This window comes from Natator depressus, chromosome 2, assembly GCF_965152275.1.
Source record: "Natator depressus isolate rNatDep1 chromosome 2, rNatDep2.hap1, whole genome shotgun sequence".
Taxonomy (NCBI): Eukaryota; Metazoa; Chordata; order Testudines; family Cheloniidae; genus Natator; species Natator depressus.
In genome coordinates, this window is record NC_134235.1 from 174065883 (window position 1) to 174089881 (window position 23999).

The 23999-nt window shown below is 41.9% G+C and overlaps 2 protein-coding genes across 8 annotated transcripts in view; one reads left to right on the forward strand and one right to left on the reverse strand.

Moving 5' to 3' along the window:
* The window catches only part of VPS41 (VPS41 subunit of HOPS complex), a 175240-nt gene extending 161337 nt beyond the window's left edge, over window positions 1-13903 (forward strand). For 4 of the 7 annotated variants that reach the window (XM_074945318.1, XM_074945316.1, XM_074945317.1 and 1 more), the window contains 4 exons: window positions 7917-8016; window positions 8850-8894; window positions 10639-10718; window positions 12524-13903. In XM_074945318.1, coding sequence (XP_074801419.1) covers window positions 7917-8016; window positions 8850-8894; window positions 10639-10718; window positions 12524-12604 — 306 coding nt within the window. In that variant the 3' untranslated portion in view covers window positions 12605-13903. The remainder of the gene's footprint in view (window positions 1-7916; window positions 8017-8849; window positions 8895-10638; window positions 10719-12523) is intronic. The other 3 variants (XM_074945320.1, XM_074945319.1, XM_074945321.1) reach the window with 2 other exon arrangements.
* LOC141982867 (uncharacterized) lies at window positions 3970-5383 on the reverse strand. Its single transcript, XM_074945328.1, has 2 exons — window positions 4981-5383; window positions 3970-4392 (listed from the first exon to the last, which is right to left on the reverse strand). Exons 1-2 carry the CDS (start codon window positions 5381-5383, stop codon window positions 4148-4150), a joined length of 648 nt encoding a protein of 215 aa, XP_074801429.1. The 3' UTR covers window positions 3970-4147.
* Window positions 13904-23999: the final 10096 nt, after the last annotated feature.

Consider the following 23999-nt stretch of genomic DNA (forward strand, 5'->3'; position numbering starts at 1 on the left):
AGGTTTTCTAAACCTTTTATCCTTTTGTAGCTCTCTTCTGGAATCTCTCCAATTTGTTCACATCTTTCCTAATGCACTCCAGTTTGTCCACAGTACTCCAGCTGAGGCCTCATGAATGCCGAGTAGAGCAGGACAACTGCCTCCCATGTCTTACATATGAAACTCTTGTGACTGCACCCTAGAATGAAATTAGCCTTTTTTGCAAGTGCATCACATTGTTGACTCACATTTGTCATCCACTATAACTCCCAGATCCTTTTCAGCAGTACTCCCACCAAGCCAGTTATTCCCCATTTTGTAGTTAAGCATTTGATTTTTTTTCCTTTCTAACTGAGAGTATGTCTACACTACGGAATAAGGTCGAATTTATAGAAGTCGGTTTTTTAGAAATCGGTTTTATATATTCGAGTGTGTGTGTCCCCACAGAAGTGCATTAAGTGCATTAACTCGGCGGAGTGCTTCCACAGTACCGAGGCTAGAGTCGACTTACAGAACGTTGCACTGTGGGTAGCTATCCCACAGTTCCCGCAGTCTCCGCTGCCCATTGGAATTCTGGGTTGAGATCCCAATGCCTGATGGGGCTGAAACATTGTCGCGGGTGGTTCTGGGTACATATCGTCAGTCCCCCCTTCCCTCCCTCCCTCCCTCCGTGAAAGCAAGGGTAGACAATCGTTTCGCGCCTTTTTTCCTGAGTTACCTGTGCGGACGCCATACCACCGCAAGCATGGAGCCCGCTCAGGTAACCGTCACCGTATGTCTCCTGGGTGCTGGCAGACGCGGTACGGCATTGCTACACAGTAGCAGCAACCCATTGCCTTCTGGCAGCAGACGGTACAATACGACTGGTAGCCGTCCTCGTCATGTCCGAGGTACTCCTGGTCGCCTGTGTGAGGTTGATCAGGAGCGCCTGGGCAGACATGGGCGCAGGGACTAAATTTTTAGTGACTTGACCAGGTCATTCTCTTAAGTCCGGCAGTCAGTCCTATTGAACCGTCTTATGGTGAGCAGGCAGGCAATATGTCCTTCTGCACCGTCTGCTGCCAGCCAAAGATGTAAAAGATAGATGGAGTGGATCAAAACAAGAAATAGACCAGATTTGTTTTGTACTCATTTGCCTCCGCCCCCCGTCTAGGGCACTCATTCCTCTAGGTCACACTGCAGTCACTCACAGAGAAGGTGCAGCGAGGTAAATCTAGCCATGTATCAATCAGAGGCCAGGCTAACCTCCTTGTTCCAATAAGAACAATAACTTAGGTGCACCACTTCTTATTGGAACCCTCCGTGAAGTCAACCCTGTAAGCCGTGTCCTCAGTCGCCCCTCCCTGCGTCAGAGCAACGGCAAACAATCGTGCGTCTGAGTTGAGAGTGCTGTCCAGAGCAGTCAGAATGGAGCACTCTGATTGGGCTAAAACATTGTCGCGGGTGGTTCTGGGTACATATTGTCCGGCCCCTGTTCCCTCCCTCCCTCCCTCCGTGAAGGCAAGGGCAGACAATCGTTTCGCGCCTTCTTTCCTGAGTTACCTGTGCGGACGCCATACCACCGCAAGCATGGAACCCGCTCAGGTAACCGTCACCATATGTCTCCTGGGTGCTGGCAGACGCGGTACTGCATTGCTACACAGTAGCAGCAACCCGTTGCCTTCTGGCAGCAGACGGTACAGTACGACTGGTAGCCATCCTCGTCATGTCCGAGGTGTTCCTGGTCGCCTGTGTGAGGTCGATCAGGAGCGCCTGGGCAGACATGGGCGCAGGGACTAAATTTTTAGTGATTTGACCAGGTCATTCTCTTTAGTCCTGCAGTCAGTCCTATTGAACCGTCTAATCGTGAGCAGGCAGGCAATATGGATTGCTAGCAGTCCTATTGCACCGTCTTCTGCCGAGCAGCCATGAGATGTGGATGGCATGCAGTCCTTCTGCACCGTCTGCTGCCAGCCAAAGATGTAAAAGATAGATGGAGTGGATCAAAACAAGAAATAGACCAGATTTGTTTTGTACTCATTTGCCTTCTCCCCTGTCTAGGGGACTCATTCCTCTAGGTCACACTGCAGTCACTCACAGAGAAGGTGCAGCGAGGTAAATCTAGCCATATATCAATCAGAGGCCAGGCTAACCTCCTTGTTCCAATAAGAACAATAACTTAGGTGCACCATTTCTTATTGGAACCCTCCGTGAAGTCCTGCCTGAACTACTCCTTGATGTAAAGCCACCCCCTTTGTGGATTTTAGCCCCCTGAAGCCAACCCTGTAAGCCGTGTCGTCAGTCGCCCCTCCCTCCGTCAGAGCAACGGCAGACAATCATTCCGCGCCTTTTTTCTGTGCGGACGCCATACCAAGGCAAGCATGGAGTCCGCTCAGCTCACTTTGGCAATTAGGAGCACATTAAACACCACACGCATTATCCAGCAGTATATGCAGCACCAGAACCTGGCAAAGCGCTACCGGGCGAGGAGGCGACGTCAGCGCGGTCACGTGAGTGATCAGGACATGGACACAGATTTCTGTGAAAGCATGGGCCCTGCCAATGCATGCATCATGGTGCTAATGGGGCAGGTTCATGCTGTGGAACGCCGATTCTGGGCTCGGGAAACAAGTACAGACTGGTGGGACCGCATAGTGTTGCAGGTCTGGAACGATTCCCAGTGGCTGCGAAACTTTCGCATGTGGAAGGGCACTTTCATGGAACTTGCTTTCCCCTGCCCTGAAGCGCATGAATACCAAGATGAGAGCAGCCCTCACAGTTGAGAAGCGAGTGGCGATAGCCCTGTGGAAGCTTGCAACGCCAGACAGCTACCGGTCAGTTGGGAATCAATTTGGAGTGGGCAAATCTACTGTGGGGGCTGCTGTGATGCAAGTAGCCCACGCAATCAAAGATCTGCTGATATCAAGGTTAGTGACCCTGGGAAATGTGCAGGTCATAGTGGATGGCTTTGCTGCAATGGGATTCCCTAACTGTGGTGGGGCCATAGACGGAACCCATATCCCTATCTTGGCACCGGAGCACCAAGCCGGCGAGTACATAAACCGCAAGGGGTACTTTTCAATAGTGCTGCAAGCTCTGGTGGATCACAAGGGACGTTTCACCAACATCAACGTGGGATGGCCGGGAAAGGTACATGACGCTCGCATCTTCAGGAACTCTGATCTGTTTCAAAAGCTTCAAGAAGGGACTTTATTCCCAGACCAGAAAATAACTGTTGGTGATGTTGAAATGCCTATATGTATCCTTGGGGCCCCAGCCTACCCCTTAATGCCATGGCTCATGAAGCCGTACACAGGCAGCCTGGACAGCAGTCAGGAGCTGTTCAACTACAGGCTGAGCAAGTGCAGAATGGTGGTAGAATGTGCATTTGGACATTTAAGGGCGCGCTGGCGCAGTTTACTGACTCACTTAGACCTCAGCGAAACCAATATTCCCACTGTTATTACTGCTTGCTGTGTGCTCCACAATATCTGTGAGAGTAAGGGGGAGACGTTTATGGCGGGGTGGGAGGTTGAGGCAAATCGCCTGGCTGCTGGTTACGCGCAGCCAGACACCAGGGCGGTTAGAAGAGCACAGGAGGGTGCGGTACGCATCAGAGAGGCTTTGAAAACCAGTTTCATGACTGGCCAGGCTACGGTGTGAAAGTTCTGTTTGTTTCTCCTTGATGAAACCCCCCGCCCCTTGGTTCACTCTACTTCCCTGTAAGCTAACCACCCTCCCCTCCTCCCTTTATTGCCTCTGCAAGCGGTGATCAAAGTCATTGTTGCTTCACATTCATGCATTCTTTATTCATTCATCACACAAATAGGGGGATGACTACCAAGGTAGCCCAGGAGGGGTGGTGGAGGAGGGAAGGAAAATGCCACACAGCACTTTAAAAGTTTACAACTTTAAAATTTATTGAATGACAGCCTTCTTTTTTTTGGGCAGTCCTCTGTGGTGGAGTGGCTGGTTGGCCGGTGGCCCCCCCCCACCGCGTTCTTGGGCGTCTGGGTGTGGAGGCTATGGAACTTGGGGAGGAGGGCGGTTGGTTACACAGGGGCTGTAGTGGCGGTCTGTGCTCCAGCTGCCTTTGCTGCAGCTCAACCATACACTGGAGCATACTGGTTTGGTCCTCCAGCAACCTCAGCATTGAATCCTGCCTCCTCTCATCACGCTGCCGCCACATTCAAGCTTCAGCCCTCTCTTCAGCCCGCCACTTACTCTCTTCAGCCCGCCACCTCTCCTCCTGGTCATTTTGTGCTTTCCTGCAGTCTGACATTATTTGCCTCCACGCATTCGTCTGTGCTCTGTCAGTGTGGGAGGACAGCATGAGCTCGGAGAACATTTCATCTCGAGTGCGTTTTTTTTTCTTTCTAATCTTCACTAGCCTCTGGGAAGGAGAAGATCCTGTGATCATTGAAACACATGCAGCTGGTGGAGAAAAGAAAAGGAACAGTGGTATTTAAAAAGACACATTTTATAAAACACTGGCTACACTCTTTCAGGGTAAACCTTGCTGTTAACATTACATACATAGCACATGTGCTTTCGTTACAAGGTCGCATTTTGCCTCCCCCCACCGCGTGGCTACCCCCTCAACCCTCCCCCCTCCCTGTGGCTAACAGTGGGGAACATTTCTGTTCAGCCGCAGGCAAACAGCCCAGCAGGAATGGGCTCCTCTGAGTGTCCCCTGAAGAAAAGCACCCTATTTCAACCAGGTGACCATGGATTATATCTCACTCTCCTGAGGATAACACAGAGAGATAAAGAACGGATGTTGCTTGAACGCCAGCAAACATACACTGCAATGCTTTGTTGTACAATGATTCCCGAGTACGTGTTACTGGCCTGGAGTGGTAAAGTGTCCTACCATGAAGGACGCAATAAGTCTGCCCTCCCCAGAAACCTTTTGCAAAGGCTTTGGGAGTATATCCAGGGGAGCCGCGAATGCCAGGGCAAAGTAATCCTTTCACATGCTTGCTTTTAAACCATGTATAGTATTTTAAAAGGTACACTCACTGGAGGTCCCTTCTCCGCCTGCTGGGTCCAGGAGGCAGCCTTGGGTGGGTTCAGGGGGTACTGGCTCCAGGTCCAGGATGAGAAACAGTTCCTGGCTGTCGGGAAAACTGGTTTCTCCGCTTGCTTGCTGTGAGCTATCTACAATCTCATCATCATCATCATCTTCGTCCCCAAAACCTGCTTCCGTATTGCCTCCATCTCCATTGAAGGAGTCAAACAACACGGCTGGGGTAGTGGTGGCTGAACCCCCTAAAATGGCATGCAGCTCATCATAGAAGCGGCATGTTTGGGGCTCTGACCCAGAGCGGCCGTTCGCCTCTCTGGTTTTCTGGTAGGCTTGCCTCAGCTCCTTCAGTTTCACGCGGCACTGCTTCGGGTCCCTGTTATGGCCTCTGTCCTTCATGCCCTGGGAGATTTTGACAAAGGTTTTGGCATTTCGAAAACTGGAACGGAGTTCTGATAGCACGGATTCCTCTCCCCATACAGCGATCAGATCCCGTACCTCCCGTTCGGTCCATGCTGGAGCTCTTTTGCGATTCTGAGACTCCATCATGGTCACCTCTGCTGATGAGCTCTGCATGGTCACCTGCAGCTTGCCACGCTGGCCAAACAGGAAATGAGATTCAAAAGTTCGCGGTTCTTTTCCTGTCTACCTGGCCAGTGCATCTGAGTTGAGAGTGCTGTCCAGAGCGGTCAAAACGGAGCACTCTGGGATAGCTCCCGGAGGCCAATACCGTCGAATTGTGTCCACAGTACCCCAAATTCGACCCGGCAAGGCCGATTTAAACGCTAATCCACTTGTCAGGGGTGGAGTAAGGAAATCGATTTTAAGAGCCCTTTAAGTCGAAATAAAGGGCTTCATCGTGTGGACGGGTGCAGGTTTACATCGATTTAATGCTGCTAAATTCGACCTAAAGTCCTAGTGTAGACCAGGGCTAACTGTAGTACTTTGCACTTCTCTGTCTTGAATTTCATCTTGTTGATTTCAGACCAATTCTCCAATTTATCAAGGTTGTTTTGGAATTCTAATCCTGTCTTAAAAAATGCTAGTAACCCCTCCCAGCTTGGAGTAATCAACAGATTTTATAAGCATGTGCTCCGCTCCGTAATCCAAGTAATTAATGAAAATACTGAATAGTATTGGACCCAGGACAGACCCGGCAGGATCCCACTAGATTCATCACCCCAGTTAGACAGTGAACCAGTGATAACTACTCTCAGTATGGTCTTTCAAGGAGTTTTGCACCTACTTTATAGTAATCTCATCTAGACCACATTTCTGTAGTTTGTTTATGAGAATGTCATAGGAGACTGTCAGAAGCCTTACTAAAACCAAGATGTACTACCTCTACTGCTTCCCCCCATCCATTAGGCCAGTAACCCTTTCAGAGAAGGAAATCAGGTTGATTTTGGCATGATTTGTTCTTGACAAATCCATGTTCGCTATTACCTATAATGCTTTTATCCTCTAGGTGCTTACAATTTGGTTGTTTAATAATTTGTTCCAATATCTTTCCAGCTATTGAACTTAGGCTGATGAGTACATTTAAAAGATAAGTACTATATTAACTCTTCTTCATTCCTCTGGCACCTTACCCTTCCTTCTTAAGGTCTCAAAGATAATTGCTAACGGTTCCAAGATTGTTTCAGCTAGTTTCTTAAGTACTTTAGGGTGAATTTCATCAGGTTTCACTGACTTGAATACATCTAACTTATGTAAATATTCTTTAACCCGTTCTTTCTCTCTTTAACCTAATGTTTCTTTCCCCTTGTTAATATTAATTGTGTTAAGTATCTAGTCACAATTTACATTTTTAGTGAAGACTGAAGCAAAGTAGGCATTAAACACCTCAGCCTTCGTGATGTCATCTATTAGTAGTTCTCTGTCCATACTAAGTAGATGACCTACATTTTTATTGGTCTTTCTCTCACTGCTAATGTATTTATACAACCTCTTATTACATTTTATGTCCCTTGGTAAGTCTAACACATTTTGTGCTTTAGCCTTTCAGATTTTGTTCCTGCCTATTTGTGCTACTCTTTCATACTCATCCTTAGAAATTTTTCTACGTTTACATTTTTTGTAGGACCCCTTTTTGATGTGCAGGTCATTAAAGAGTTTCTGATGCAGCCATAGTGGCCTCTTAGTATTCTACATATCTTTCCTTCATGTTGGGATAGTTTGCTGTTGTGCCTTTGAGAAATTTCCAGCTCTCCTAAGCTCCTTTTTCCCTTAGATTTTCTTCCATTGGGACCTTACCATAAGCAAGTTCATCCATTGTAGTGAATTGAGTGGGTATTTAAAAATTTTTACCCCCTCCCCTCCTTTCTAATTAAGTTTGTCTTTTGAAACTTCATAACTTTGCTTGTGGTTTGGTTATGGTTAAAAATTTTGCTTGCTTAGATATTTTTTGGGAGAGGGTAATCAAACATTTCTTAGGCCTTGTCTATACTTACCGGGGGTTCGACGTGCAGCGATCGATGCATTGTCCGTCAATTTAGTGGGTCTAGTGAAGACCCGGTAAATCAACTGCAGTCTCCCATCGACTCCTGTACTCCACCTGAATGAGAAGCACAAGGGGAGTCGACAGGAGAGTGTTTCCAATTGACATTGCATAGTGTGGATCCCGCAGTAAGTAGATCTAAGTAGGTCGACCTCAGCTACGTTATTCACATAGCTTAAGTCGTGTAACTTAGATCGATCTCCCCCCGTAGTGTAGAAAAGCCTTAGTTTCACAGGGAATCCCAAGGTTTAGAATTTGCGAAGCATTGATATAGGGAATGCTTTAAGTACTGAGGTGGCATTTCTTGTTAGTCAAATGAGAAGTTTTTAAGGTTGGCCTCATCATGTATGATAAGGTCTGAGTGCAGTTTTCTCCATCTGCATGTATGGTAATTGACTTCACAATCTTATCTGGTTGTGTACTTTGTGATAGATTTTGCTACGTGAGGGATGCAAGAAGATACTTGTTGCAGACTCGTTGTCCCTATTGAAGAAAATGCACCGAACTCAAATGAAAGGCATCCGTGTGGATGGTGGGTACAAACAAAATGCAGTAGCCTTCAAAACTGTTGAGCAATATTCTTTGCTTTTGAACTATGGGTGCCTAACCAAGGACCATATTGGAAGCTTGCCAAGGGCCTGGGCCTCATACCTAATTTACAGAAAATGGAATGGGATGCTGCTAGCCCTCATCTTTAATGAGGAATTGCTAGCATCTGGAAACTACAGGTCCCAGTTTCAGGTACTTTATCTTGATCCAAGTAGTCTCTGTTCTGATCAAGATAAAAAGTATTGCCTACTGGGACCTGTCGGCTACACAAATGTTCCCTTAATCAGAATATGTAACCTAAACAAGAAATTACAACACAGCTTTTAAAGATACCTGAAACGATTTCAAAAGCACCAATGATAAAAAAAAAAAAAAATCAGCAGTTGTGTAACTTCAAGGAAATGCAATGATAATTCCAACACGAGAGAGCCTGACATTTGTAAAGTCAGAGGATCAGAGCGTCTGACACAGCATACTGTACACGGGGAAAAAACTGCCCTATTTTTTTTAACCTCTTTCAGAGCTCTTCCTGTAGGTTTGCAGCTCTGATCTGACTGTCAATCTAGGTGTTTAAATGGTCCATTCTCCACAGAATTTGAGCACCTTACTGCATATTTTCATGCTGACAATAAGGCTGCTTCTGTTTCATACTTAAATTTTTAATAGACTGCATAGAGCATTATAAATAAATAATTCTTCAAAATGCAGCATTGAATGCTGGAATTTCTTTAGTAAAGACAGGGCCATATCTGCTTGAGGCATGATGATAACACAATGTTTTTTGTCATTATTTTTAAAATATTTGTTTTCTTACAGAGGAGAATATCTGTGAATCGTGTCTTTCCCCTATACTTCCTTCAGGTAAGACGTTTGGTAGGAAAGAGACCTTGTGAGAGAGAATCCTTTTTTTGGAAATATAAATCAAAAATTATTATTCATGGAATAAACCTGTTACTATCTGAGCATTTGAAAAAAATATCGCTTCATTCAGTGCTAAGATATTTTCACTTCTCTTATAACAGACTGCAGTTTTAAAACATTTTCTGAGATTAGCCCTGAAAATAGAAATTCAGCAAAGCATTATTTATAAAAGATACATGTTTTGGGAGGGCGCTATAACACAAAAAATATGTATAGTTGTTTTTTTTTCACTTGTTCCTCAGCATGAGAAGGTTATAGCTTGATTAAATAGAATAAGTTGGCCTGAGCCCTCCAACTGAGAATACTTATGGCTGAGTATTTGAATAAGATTACTTTCTTCTTAGTGATAAAGACAGCTACTGAGCAGTGGCACAGAGCATTCGAGGAAGCATTTTCATTTCAGTTTTGTTTTTTCTTCATCATTTGCCAAATTGATGTTGACATAGCATAGAAGAGAAAGTAGAACTGAAATGGTTTTGTCAGACCATGAGCTAGCTTCACAATGTAGCTGTACTGTTTACCTCCACCAACATCAAACCTAGCGCAGGCCTCTGGTGGTAGAAAATCTGGACGAGGAGGATGTTCCAGTGATGGTTGGCCGCCTGTTTTTAATGCATTAAAAACTGCATATTAATGACTGGTGAGGTGATTCTTGTGTGTATTTGTGGACAATATATAGAATCATAGAATATCATGACTGGAAGGGACCTCAGGAGGTCATCTAGTCCAACACCCTGCTCAAAGCAGGACCAGTCCCCAACTAAATCATCCCAACCAGGGCTTTGTCTTATATGTGCTATAAGAGTTATTCAGAGGCTTATAACTTGGGCGAATTTTCATGGGAACATCAAAAAGCACATCTGACTGCAGAGCAGGCCCTTGCCAAATTTCAAGTCCTGGCTCCAAACCGTGGAGGTGCTAGAGCTTCTCAACAAACAGTTGTAGAAATTTTTCTTAACGTGGGCAAAACAACGTATTTTCCCTTACCTTGTTCTCAGAAATGGTTGAACTGTTTTAGCTGACCTTCCCTCCCCACACCAAAAAAAAAATAAAAACCAACTAAATCATCCCAACCAGGGCTTTGTCTTATATGTGCTATAAGAGTTATTCAGAGGCTTATAACTTGGGCGAATTTTCATGGGAACATCAAAAAGCACATCTGACTGCAGAGCAGGCCCTTGCCAAATTTCAAGTCCTGGCTCCAAACCGTGGAGGTGCTAGAGCTTCTCAACAAACAGTTGTAGAAATTTTTCTTAACGTGGGCAAAACAACGTATTTTCCCTTACCTTGTTCTCAGAAATGGTTGAACTGTTTTAGCTGACCTTCCCTCCCCACACCAAAAAAAAAATAAAAAAAATCAGCCTTAGGCAGACCTGTAGTATAGAAAATTTCAGCCCAAATGTATCAAGTTTAGCAAAGTTATAAGCACTAGAAAATGGTGTTTCATGATGGAAAGTGTTCGGCAGTGTTAACTGTGGCGCTACTTGTGCCACCTATAATAATCTGTAGAATTGTTGGAATACGTTAAGCTGAAGGATGCGACTTAAATGTAAGATGTTACTATTATTCTGCATAAATAATGGAATATGTCAGTATCTTTCGCATAGGTAAGGTAAATTTATTATAACCATCAGCTCCCTTGTTTCCCTATCTCATTGTAATGTATTTATTTTCTTCCCCTCAGATGCATCCAAATCCTTCAGTGTGACAGTGTTCCATTGCAGGCATATGTTTCACAAGGAGTGCCTCCCTGCGCCTAGCACAGTAAGCAACCATCTTAATCTCTGTGGATATGAGAGATCACCTTCATCAAGGATAAAAGGACAAATGATTTGCTTTTGCCATCCACAGAGAAGGGCGCATGCTTGTCGGGGATTATAAAATTATTATTACAGTTATTCCTGACTGTATCTCAGTATGTATCTAGGAGAATGGTGGCTAACCCAACTGCAATCAAAATACATACAATTTAAATGAAACATGCTGCTCTCAGACAAGACAAATATTTTGATTTTTCTCAAATCTGAATATGAAATGCATTTTACAGACTTAGTGAATGAGCCATTTGATTTTTTAAAACCTTTCTATAGCAGCTCTCTAAGACGTGTTTTAATTTAATTAAATTCCAGAATAAAACAATTTCTTAAGAAACTTAATTTCACTGATTTTAGAGGGAAAACATCTTCATGTTTTAGTGAATAAATATTTAAATAATTTTTTTTTTTATATTCACTTTTCTGCTGAGAATTTTTTTCTTTATCTGTTGAATTAAATTGTTTGGCTGTAAAGTGAAAACACAATAAATAACTTTTATATATAATAAATAAATTGGACAGGGATTTAGAAATAAAAGCATCAGAAAGTTAATAAAACAGGAAAAACAATTGGAATTTAAGATTTTTTTTACTTAAATCTGTTTTGTTGTAAAGTTTTATAGAACTACTTCCTCTAGCAAATGTAACAAACTAAACAAGGGATCTTAATATTCGCACACCAAAAATTATATATTTAAGTATTTATCAGAGAGATCTTTATTTTACTAGCGTGTTCCCATAATAATAAAGCCTCTTAATTTTTTCTCTTAAAAGCAATTATTTCTTTGCAATTTGGTGTTGGACCAGACAATATTTATTAGCAATAATTACTATGAACTAGATTATCTGAAGAATAGTCAAATTTTGGCTGAAAGACCAGGATGCCAAAAGCCAGTCTGAAATTTTGGTCCTGGAAAGAGAGGGGTAGATAATATTTTGCGGGGATTTGTTTTAAAAAAATTGACCTTTATTGTAATTGGTGCTGTAGGAGTCTTAATATTCTTGTGTTTAGCTGTTGGTCCTCAGAGTTTCTGCTGAGCAGTTGCTGTTTGGTGCCGTACCGGTTATAGTTATAGGAAGCCTGTTTGATGCATATAGGCATAGTGGGGCATATTGGAGGAAGAATAATGCAAAAATAAGGAACATATGAGGGTAAAAGTAGAAGTTTAAAAATGTTTGATTTGGGTAGCAAAACATAGAGACTCTGGCCCAGATCCTCAGCTAGTACAAATCAGCCTAGCTCCCTTGAAATCAATGAAGCTATACCAATCCACACCATCTGGGGATGTGGCTCAGAAATCTACTCACAGCCAGATCCACCAGCACAGATCTTCCAAAGAGCAAGGACAGCATGCCAAGTAATTTGTGCTGGTTTTGTTCCACATAGCTATGCACATAAGTATTTAATCCTCATACAGGCAGAATTTGGCTTCAGTACATGTTTGTTTTTGTGTGTGTGTGTGTGTGTGTGTGTGTGTGTGTGTCTTTTAGAGCACCTGCAAAGACAAGGAGAAATATACTGCTTCTTGGCTCCAAGCATAATTATAATATGCATAATACATTCTGTTATACTGCCTTCCTATGTATAAGTGTGAATGTGCACAGGAGGTATGCGCTCACTACAGAGCTGTAGAATTCATGGAGTGACTTACATTTACCTTCCAAAAATCCTGAGGTAAATTTTCATATGATAGTTGTTTTGTTGCAGAATACAGGGTAGTATCTAACTAACGTACCTTTCTTTTAAATTTCCAGATGTCCCCATTGCAGTTCTGCAACATCTGCAGTGCTAAGCACAGAGGACCAGGCAGTGCGATCTTGGAAATGAAAAAATAGCATTCCCCATATACTCTCACGCATGTCTATGACAACCGTTTTGTGGCACTAAGCAGTGCCATTGATGATGATGCTGTTAAGAGATTGTATATAATTCTGAGTGTGATTTAAAACAAATTTCTAAAAATTATCCAATTTACTGAAATTTCCTTCTATATCTTCAGAAAGAAAAGTGGCAAAAACAATATATATTCACCTGATATATCTTTGTTACACAATGCAGATTTCACCAGTCATATGCTTGTTCTTCAATAAGTAATGAAAATATAAACCTAAATAGAAACAATTAAATTTGGAGATTATTCTTGGCACATTGTATTACAGAATACATGTACCACAGTTTGAAACCAAATCGGAAACTACAGTTAGAAATTTGTATGCGAGGTCAGTATGTGTAGTTCTCATTGATTTCAGTGGGACTGCTCAAATACTTAAAGTTAGGAAGTTAGTGCCTTCCTGAATTGATACCTAAATAAATAAGTTATTAATAAGTTCCAGTGACTACATTTTCACCCATCTTGTTAGAAACTGGTTATTTTATATAATTTGCAGACATGACCTCCATGGTGCTTTCGTTTGTATAGATATTTACTATGTTAAGCAAATCCTTCTTCTTTTTTTTTTTTTTTTTTTTTTTAACTGGAAAGTTTTTAAGTGTTACCAGTGAGCGCCTTTAGTCTGTTGCTTAAAAACTATAACTACGGTATATCTCTTGAGTTGCTCAAATATAGAAAAACATCTGGGCTTTACAAGAAAATATCTCCAAGAGCTTCCTGTGACATCATAAACCAAAAGAGAGAAGGTCAAATAACTATAGTTTACGATGATGCAGTGATTTTTTTCTTGTTTCCCTGATGCTCAGCTTTTATTATTGACATGCAACATATAGATCCAAGGGGGATCAATCTTCAAAAGATGAAAAAATTATATAGATACCACCTCTTCAGCATTATTGCCACCTTTCTGGTATATGTAAAATATGCATGCAGTATATATGAGCTCTTCAACTGATCACTCTTGTCTATCTTCTTTCACCTTCATAAGTGACAGAGTCAGCTCCTCAGCTGATGTAAATTGGCATCACACCCTTGAGATCAATGGAGCAATGCTAATTTACATCATCTGAGGATGTGGCCCAGAGTATTTAACAAATCAGTGCTTCATTTTTTGTTGACCCCTGTTGATGCTTTACAGGTACATTATAAATGGGCTTTGTTACGTCTGGTGATAGTAATGCTGTGTATCAATTAATATTGGAAATAAAATTGTAAGTGTTGCATTATGCAACATGGTGTCATATGGATCAGAATTTTATCATAATTTAAAGCAAAGAAGTTGTTTGTTTACTTCAACTTGGTCTTAAATTCCCTAAGGCTTAGTAGTGTTCAGTGACTTGAATTGCTAGCCTGCTACCACTTGTGACCATGCATACCTTATAGACTTACACATACTGTACATTTTGCAAGTAATTTTAAATCCCTGCATAGATCTCCAGTCAGAATGTTCTCTAAGCCCAAAGCTTCTTTCACTTTTATTTCGTTCAGGGACCACCCTTTTCATGTTCCAGAGCTATAAATGTGCTAATTTTGATTCAATAAGAAGTGCCCATTGGGTCCCCACCAGACCACGATTTGGGTTGCTTCCTTTCTCTGACATAAGAGTCCTTCCCCTGTTGGGGGTGTATAAGAATCTCTCCAAAAAGAAGTCCTCTTACCCTTCTCTAAGGGCAAGGAGGAACAAAGTAAAGAAAGGGGGGAAAAGAGGTGCTTAGCCTCATGGCCCATATCTCTGTCATCCCTCTTGGTCCCGGATTGTCTGTAGGCTTTTTATTGTCCTAATCAGGGTTAGAGTCCTTCTTTAAACAACACCTCTTCCCCGGTGGGGCCCCCCCCGCCTTTTTTTGGGGGGGAGGCATGCTAACATTTGGTCTCTACCTGATACAGGGAGTCTCAGGGGCAGCTGGGGCAGCAACTGTCTCCCTCTTGCTTGATCTCTCTCCCTCTAATCACCTGTGTCTGAGGCATAGCAGTCTTCCCCAGTTACTGTCTCTTCTTGTGGCAGGCTTTTACTTTTTAAGGTTCCTCCCTCCAGGCAGAACAAGCCTTGCAGGTTAGTGCTGGCTGAACCCAAAAGAGCTCATTACCTTCTTCCTTCATAAGGTGAAGGGTGTCCCCTGACATGCACGTAATTTTTTCTGAAAAGCTTTTTAAATCATAGGATGCATCCCAGGTTCATGTCTAAAACAGTGATTTTCAACCTGTGGTCCGCAGACCCCTGGGGGTCCGCAGACTGTGTCTAAGATTTCCAAAGGGTTCTGCACCTTCATTCTAAAATTTTCAGGGGTCTGCAAATGAAAAAAAGGTTGAAAACCACTGGTCTAAAATATTCAGCTACCCAGGTGCTTTTCTTTTAAAAATCAGGTTTGGGCTGAGAAGTAGCCATAAAAAGTTACAGAACATTTCAGCAGAGACTAGAATAGTGTTTACTGAAGCTCCAATGGAATTCGATGAGCTGTTAATTTATCAACATGCCTGCAGTTCCCACTTCAGGCCAAGGTAAGCTAACTTATAAAGGTACATAGGAATGATCCAGTACAACAATTCCAATCTAGTCCTTTATCATTCAACAGTAACCAATGCCAGGTGCTTCAGAAGAAAGTGTCAGGCCTTGTAATGCACCTAATTTTGCAGTACTGCACTGTGGGTAGATAAGGATGGCTCAGCCAATTTCACTTAAGTGGGCTGTCCAGGTAAATGTATTTCAATAATGATCAGGCTTCACTTAACTTTTTCAGTCTTCCTGTTTTATTTTGAGAACTACGCATTTGTTTTGGGATATCAGCAGTTTAAAGCCTTGCTCATCCTCAGTTGCATGCAGATATCTCCCAGTGAAGTCAGTGATTGGATTCTGGGGTGAAATCCTGGTTCCAGTGAAGTAAATGGGAGTTTTGCCATTGACTTCAAAATTTCACCCTAGGACTTCAAAGTCGCTATAAATGGCAGCATGGGGCTTCATATCTATTGTTAGTTCACTGACTCCATATCAGATGTGTTCTTTTCATAAATAAAGAGGTTTTGGTACTTGCCAGCCCTGGACTGTACAGGTCAAGCTGGGGTCTTTCCTTCCCCATGTCATCACTAAAGATAAAGGCTTGATGCTGTGCGGTGCCCAATGCTCTTCATCTTACTACACCTTCAGTGGTATCTGTACAGTCCTATTGTCCTCGGTGTAGTACACAGGTGTAGCTCTGTAGAACTTAGTAAGCGTTCTGTTTCTATACAAGGAGCAGCTCAGCCAGCTATTTTGGCTACAGTGCCAACAGAAGTAAAAGGCAGTTACTTTAGATCACTGAAGTCCGCAGCTGTGACTCTAAATGTGCACAAGGGCAGTAAATAAGATATGTTCAATTTTTAGTCACTTTTCAGAGCAGACTCATACTTCTAAAATTCAAAAATGACGGTCCCTTCACATCCACTTTGACCTAGATCCCGGTCATATTTGAAATAAATATTATCATGGATGCTCACTGCAAATTTACAAATTTTTCAAACAAATGAAGACAGACAGCTAAGCAAGGTATGTTTTGTAATAATAAATATGTACTAGCAATATGATACCTCACTGCAATGTTTCCTGTTAAACTTTGGTTGATGTTGATATTTTGTGGAGATTATATAGCATGGCCTAGTGAGTTTCCGCTTAACAAAGTTCATTATTATCCACCTCGCACTGCAGAATATTCCACTAAGCTCTTTGGGACTATCTTTTTGTTCTGTGTGTGTACAGTTGTGTGTACAGTGCCTTGCACAGTCGGGTCCTGGTCCATGACTAGGCCTCCTAGGTGCTACCACAATACAGAGGATACTTTAATTTATTTAATTAAATGAAAGGTTTCATTTGAATTTCCAGCTTTTTACGATATGTTGCTTACCTGTAGATATTGCTAAATTCACCGTTTCAGCACCTAATTTGTTCAGTGTGGATTTTTGCAATGCCTTAAAGGAATAGGGCTAGTGTGTGTGTGTGTGTGTGTGTATGTATGTGTATATATATATATTTATTTAATTTCACCCAGTTATTAGGGCACCTGTTTCAAAGCTTCCCCCATTCTCCCCAATGACCACAAAAGTATAAAACAATCACTCAGAAAGAATCATGCAGCTCAAATACCCATTTTCTTTGTCTTGTCAGGCTATGATGGAAACTGAAACATTCCCTTCCTCTGCCCCCAAAAGTTAATTGCCCCACCTATGAAAGGGATTGATTCCCAAACTGATAGCTGGGATGAAGCAAAATGGGGAGTGGGATCAGAAAAAAGTAAAAAATAGTGTCAGTGGAAATAAATAGGCCTTGCAGCCTACCCTAAAGGTAGGCCAAGAGAAATTCTGTCAGACCATCTTGAAGCAAGACTTCTTGGCCTTTAGCCAAGGTCCCTGTCTCATCATGGTCCTGAGAGCCACTGAAAGCAGGATAGGGCCGATTTTAATCACTTACACCAATTTAAATGAAATCAGAATCAGGCTAGTATGGTGAGATTTGACTTCTCAAGTGCTTAGAACCTTGATTATGAAGTCATTTATATAATAATATTAAAATCAAAATTTGTCCACAAAATTTTAGCGCTAATCAGAACATGTTGGATTACATGAAATTTTGTCAAAATACAGCATTTTGTCAAAGCCAGAATGTTTTGCAGAGACTTACCGGTTTCAAGAGAGCTTTTGCTGGGAAGATGCTCTATGTACTAGGCTCTCTGGTCACCAGTGAGTGCGAGCCACTGTTTTGGCACACAATCTATTTTGCAAAAGTGTTTGAAGGATTAGAACAAAACAAACTTTGAAATCCTGAGAGCTGTTGAGAAACATAATTGTTGTTTTCCAGAGAGCTCTACCAAAGAGTTTTACATACAAGTTCTTAAAATTCTTTGATTTCTTTTACAATAGAAATATATGTGCAACAAGACCAATACAGCATCATTTTTTTTCATTATAGAAGCCAGAATCACATTCATATGTTGTGGCATTATGTGTGCTCTCTGCATTGTATTGAAATGAATTGTTTTAATATAAGCATTCTGGTACGCTTTAAGTATGTTTAGCCAGACATTGCCCCACTCCTCTGGGGTTGTTTTTATACCCAGGTCCTGTGCTCATATGTTGTGTGTCTCATGCTCTGGATTTCATAGTCCCAGAAATTTGCTTGTGAGTGCAGCATCTTATGTGGCCCTTTGTCAGATTCCAGCTTGCATGTCCAGCACTATCACATCCAGAAAAATTAGAAAATAGTATCCAAGTGAAGTCTGTCTTTATCCCAATTCAACTTTCTTTGATATTAATGTACTTTGGTATCCCTTTCTATAGTATCTAAGTGCTCAACCCAGTTATATTGATCTGTTCAGCATTGTCCATAGAGGACTTCATAATGGATTCTCCTCTTCACCTTTCCCTGATTCTTGGAATCTCTGCTTTCTGATTTTGTTTTATTTTCTCTCCTGCTGCTATTTCTATGTTTCCTCTTAATTTGGGAAAGGCTTTGGCAATTAAGCATGTCTTTCAATGTGCTTTGGAGATTATCAGGTTTTGGGTTAGTCTGCTTTCTTCTGGTAACTTGTTCCATAGCCAGTTTCTGTAAAGTACCATTTTATGCTGTTAATTTAACACTTTAGCACTTCCACCTTCCAAGAGGAATGATCCCCGCTGGGGGTAGTTGTTCCAGTACAGCTAACATTCCAATAGGGAGAACCCCAAAGTAATGAGATTTCAGCAAAACAACCCATGCTTCACAGAATAACTCACAAGCCATAAAGGGGGCCGTTCTCTGAAGTGCTCTTCATTAATGGGGACGCGCATCATATAATTTTAAACTTTTTCAACAAACATAAACACTGGACATTTTATTGTCCATGACATTCCCTTCCCAAGGCAAGGAATAGAACCCGGAAATCCTGATTTCCCCCCCCTTCCTCCCCTGAATATTTTAGTGCTATATATTAAATTGTGGTTACCCATTGGTGAAGTGTGGAACATCATCCTTTATGGCTGGTCCAGCTAAAGAATAACTGTTACTCCTTTAGCTCAAGTGGTAGAGGTCTGTGCTGGAAAACTGAAGGTCCATGGTCCGAGTTCTGCTGGTGATGTATGTTGAGGGGGCCCTTATGGGTGCACAGAATAGAATTTGTTTTTCCAGTTTGTTGTTTAAAAAGTTGGAATATTTGATTGACAGAATGAGACTTTTTTAAAAAGAAGTTTTATGTTAATCCATTTTATTCTGTCCACTATGATGCAACATTCAACGCAACACAGGTGTTCCATATTGCAGACATTTGTCTCACACTTCAATGGCTTATGTGACCTATTGGCAGGTTTGAAGGTAGAGAGCTATGTCCCTGTGTCATGTGACAGTGGTAGAGAGGCCCAGATCCTCAAAGGCATTTAGGTGCCTATCTCACTGTTTTCCATGTGACTGTTCCTCACACTGAACATGGAACTTGAATGGAATAAGGAAAACAGTGTTATCCCTACCCTTTTCCCTCTTTCTGTTATACCATACAGCTTTGGCTTGGATCCTTCCAGGGCCCTGTTCAGCATGGCTTTTCACTGAACAGTTATAAATGATGCACATATCCTCATACCCTGTATCCATCCTAAATATACTTTCTTGAGGCAGATCTCTCCCGAATGCAGAATCTAAATCAATTACTTTACTCCTCGTAGAATTTAAATGTGATTTATAAAGGGGATAATATAATATTTGGGGAGCAAGCCATTATAATTAGAGATTTTGCCCCAACTTTCCTTATTGTTTGCATCTCTTGCTTTTTGTAACTCCCATGGACTATTGGCATGAAAGATTAATTTTCTTTTGGCACAAGATAAATCCTTAGATGCTGCTTTTTTTGCTGTTTAAGTCAGTGCTTGTTTCCTATTGCTATAATCCAAAGTTAAATTATACTGAAGAAAAATCTGAAAAGTTTGACCTCAACACATACAGAAAAATGGGATTCCTGAAATTCAGGGAATTATTGGATAAGTGATTCGTACCCAGTGACAATACCACCTCAATTTGGATAACAGGAAAACATGGTTTAAAGGAGTGTGGACAAATGGGGCTTTACTATAGGTTTTTGTTATTATTTGTACTACAGCAGCTTCCTAAACACAGGCTGAGGGGAAAAATATTATTCCAGTTTTACAGATGGGGAACTGCGGCACAGAGAGATTAAATGACTTGCCCAACATCATGCAACAAATCAGTGGCAAAGCCAGGAACTGAATCCAGATATCCTGATTCCCAGTCCCATTATTATTGCTTGTTTATTTGTATTGTGGTAGCGCCTAGGAGCCCCAGTCATGCCCCATTGTGCTAGGTGCTGTACAAACAACAAAAAGATGGCCCCTGCCCCATAGAGGTTACAATCTAAGTGTTTTAGCTACAAAACAAATCTCCACCCCCACCCCCACCCCCACCCCAATATCTGTCTGCATACATGACTTGAAAAATCCACTCACTCCACCAGGAAGAAGTGGGAAACATTCCTCAAAAGTTCAGACAGCAGTAGAGTTTAAAATTACTGGATTCTAGTCTGTTTCAGTGCTGCTTCCTGTAGCATTCTGGACACCAATTAAATAGACCAGAATCTGGTCAGTTTTTGTCTGAGCAATTGAAGAGGAACATAGTCATATAGGTTAAGAAAAGACTTTCTGCACTGCCGTCTCCCACTACATCCAGCAGCCTCTGCTGCTGATTATGTTTCTGACCAGGTCAGTGATGGAGCAGGAAGAGCCTGTAACGTGCCAGACTTTGGGTAATTTCACAGTAGCTTGGAATAGTTGTTAGCAATAGAGGTGTGTTGGAATGAATGGAAAGGTTGGAATGACTGGCAGGATGGGGAAATGGAAGAGCTCTTTTCTCCTATTCTTGGTTAACCTATGGTCCAAGGAGGATTTATTCCATTAGCTGATGTGAGGAGAATACATTGGAACCTCAGAGTTACAAACTAACCAGTCAACCACGCACCTCATTTGGAACCGGAAGTATACAATCAAGCAGCAGAGGAGACCAAAAAAGGCAAATACAGCACAGTATTGTGTTAAACATAAACTACTAAAAAAGATTTGGCATGATAAGGAAACTGTTTCTATGCTTGTTTCATTAAATTAAGATTAAAATTAAGCAGTATTTTTCTTCTGCAAAGTTGTATTAAGTCAATGTTCAGTTGTAAACTTTTGAAAGAACCACCACAACGTTTTGTTCAGAGTTACGAACAACCTCCATTCCCGAGGCGTTCGAAACTCTGATGTTCTACTGCATTATCTGTCCTTGTGTACACTGACTGCAAAGCCTGCTCAGCATCAGGTCAATTGGCTCGAGGGTTCCAATGGTGTTTAAACATGAAACAAATTTTCAAATGTGGACAAGTCTTCTAAGGTGGGAAGGGGCCATCAGGTTGGGTGGGAAGAAGAGGCAGTGTTGCCATATTTGATAACAGGGGCAGGGGAAAGACAGCAAGTTGTGAGAGGCAAGAAGAGAAAAAGAAGGAAGCTCCCTTTCTTTCCTATCTGCCTAGAGGCAGAGGGATAACTTTAACTTCAGCAAAGGCTGATTTGAATGATGGGTATTGAGAGTTGATATCAGGAGCTGCACAGAGGAAGAAGCCCTTTGCAGTGCACAGTGGGAAATTTTATTGATTGTACAAAACTCAGGAACTAGGCTACATATTCTTGAGTGTCATCTGATGACCATTATCTATTAACCATAGAGCAACCTCCTGACAATGGGGCAGCGCCACTACACCAGGTTCCAGAGACTGTGCTCTATTGAAAAGTGCAATTCTCCTTCTTCCTAGCAGCTGACAGTGGGAAAGGCTGCTTTTGGGCAGGTGTTTGTTCATTAGTAACATATTTAAAAGGGATGCCACAAACTTGCCTCCGCCCCAGTTCTGACTTGCATTTGAATTAATATATCCTGCCAGATTCTCCTGTTATTCTTAATGAATTTCTCTCTTGCCAAGAATAAATTGCTGCCATGTTCACTGAAATACAGCAATGATAGAATGTGCCCTGCCTACCAGAACACTCCCTAGTGTTTTGTAGTGGTGAACTCCTGCTACATACAACGGAGAAACAATGAGTAGCATGCTCAGGAGTTTGCTAGCACACAGATGGGCCCCGTACTCATACATATTTAGCACTGGTGTCCAATAGCAATGCACAGATGGAGAAATAAACTTCTCTATTTTTTCCACTCAGTTTTACTTCTGCTAAAGTAACAGGTTTGCCAAATGGAAAATGGAGTAGGTAAGAAGGGAATGGAGTTTTATTTGCATGTTTGTGAGACCAATTAACATAAAATGTTATTTTCAAATATAGTCGCTAGCTTTTAGTGTACATCTCTAAGTAACATTAACCCTGCGTGTGCTTGTTTTCAAATCCTCATTTTAGTCCTCCAACCATTGTATCTGATGACCTCTGTCTCTCTGACTCCCTAACCACTGGCCAGTCCATCTCTCTGCTTTGTTCCACTCTGCCTCCATGATGATTTCCCCTCTGCCTCCTTCCATGTGTAATCCCAGCAGACCGGCTTTCCCATGCAGGTTTCTAGCCTGATGTTTAAGGTGAGACTTAGTAGCAGAGAGGCATGTCCTGTGGGCAGAGCAATCTGGAAACCAAGGACTCTAAATTGGTGCAAAAGGCATGTTGTCAGATCCTGTTAGCTAATAAGTGCTAATTAACAAATTCTAACAGGTTAGTGTAGACAAGCCACACTGACCTTAGCACATGTTAAGATGGTTGAGGTAAAGCCTGTGTGGAGATTAGGGTTTAACTCAACCACTTTAGCACATGTTGAAGTCCACTCAGGCTATTCAAAAGTGTTAGCCATTTGTCGCTTGGCTGTTACACTATTAAGCTCTTCAGGGCACAGACAGTGTGTTTGTACAATGCCCAATACAATGGGATTCTGTTCTCAGTAATATAAATAATAATAGTGATGTCATTAAATTTTGTTTAGTTCCAGTATTGTGGTTTGTGGGATCCTGTGTTGGGGAGAAGGTGGTTGTAAAAATGTCTACACCAATATTTTGTTGTGCCTGCTCATCTGAATTCATGCTAGTTTGCCATACTTTAACTGTAGCCATTACAGTATTGTGTATGCTTTTTTCCAAAGCATTCATAATTTAGCAGGCAGTCTCTGCATTTTTAAAACATAATGAATTGATGATCCAAGTCTCATTTATTTATCAGACAGGTCTCTGTAAAGTTGCTGGCCGGAGGAGGGTAGTTGGGGGGGGGGGTAAGAACCCCTATAGTAGGAGCCAAAATTACCTGACCCAAAACATTTGGGATAATGGGCAGCACTAATTGTTACACACAGTGGGGATGGGCAGGGGAGTTCAAAAACCAAAAGACAAACCAAAAAACCCACAACATAATCTTTTTTATTATTATTATTATTTGTGATTTTTGGGGGGGAAGGCTCAATCATGATTGGGGAGGCGCTGATGTATGGATTTTGAGTTGGCAATACTGTATAAGGCTCCTTTATACTGGTTTAACTGAACCCACAATTGGGAATGCACTTGTATAACTATTTCAGTAGAAATACCCCAGCCAACAAGGGTGTGCTAGTAAACTGTGTGTAGACCAGGCTGTTGTGCATTTGTTTTGTGCCAGCAATCATATGCTGCCTTGAACAGAATCCACTTTCAGTTTAAACAATATCTTATGGAGCTCCTTTAGACTTTCATAAAAGCACAGGACTTGCTTCACTCACTGACATGAAGACTCCACCCTATGATTCATTTTCCTGTTTAAAAATAAATGAAGTTATGGTGACCTGGCCAAATCCTTGATGAATAGCTTGCCTGGCATGTGAGCTGCCATCCGTGCTTGCTAACTGTTATGCAGTGCAAGAAGCCACTAGTGATTACAGAGGCGTTAAAGGTTTTGTCTACACTAGGAAATTTCACAGAAAATCACCACTGGTGTTAGCACCTCTGCAACTGCATGAGTGTACTAGCCCTGCTGCATCCAATGTTTCAATGCTTTTCACACCACATCAATGATGCCATAAACCCTCCGAAAGCCATGAGAGCTTTGAATACAGTAGGTGGAAATCTTTTGCCAGATTTCCCTAGCAGAGACACAGCTCTAGGCTATAATCCCCCAAACACTGACTTCAGTGGGACCACTCACATGTTTAAAGGTAAGAGTGTTTGCAGTATGGGTGCCACAGAAATTTGTGGTGAAATCCTGGCTTCACTGAAATCAATGAGAGTTTTGCCACTGACTTCAATGGGGCCAGGATTTCACTCCAGATGAGGCCATTAATAGCTTGAATACTAGTATAAAATCCACTGGATTTTAGTTTTTCCTTTTGAGTGGCTGTGATTGTCTAT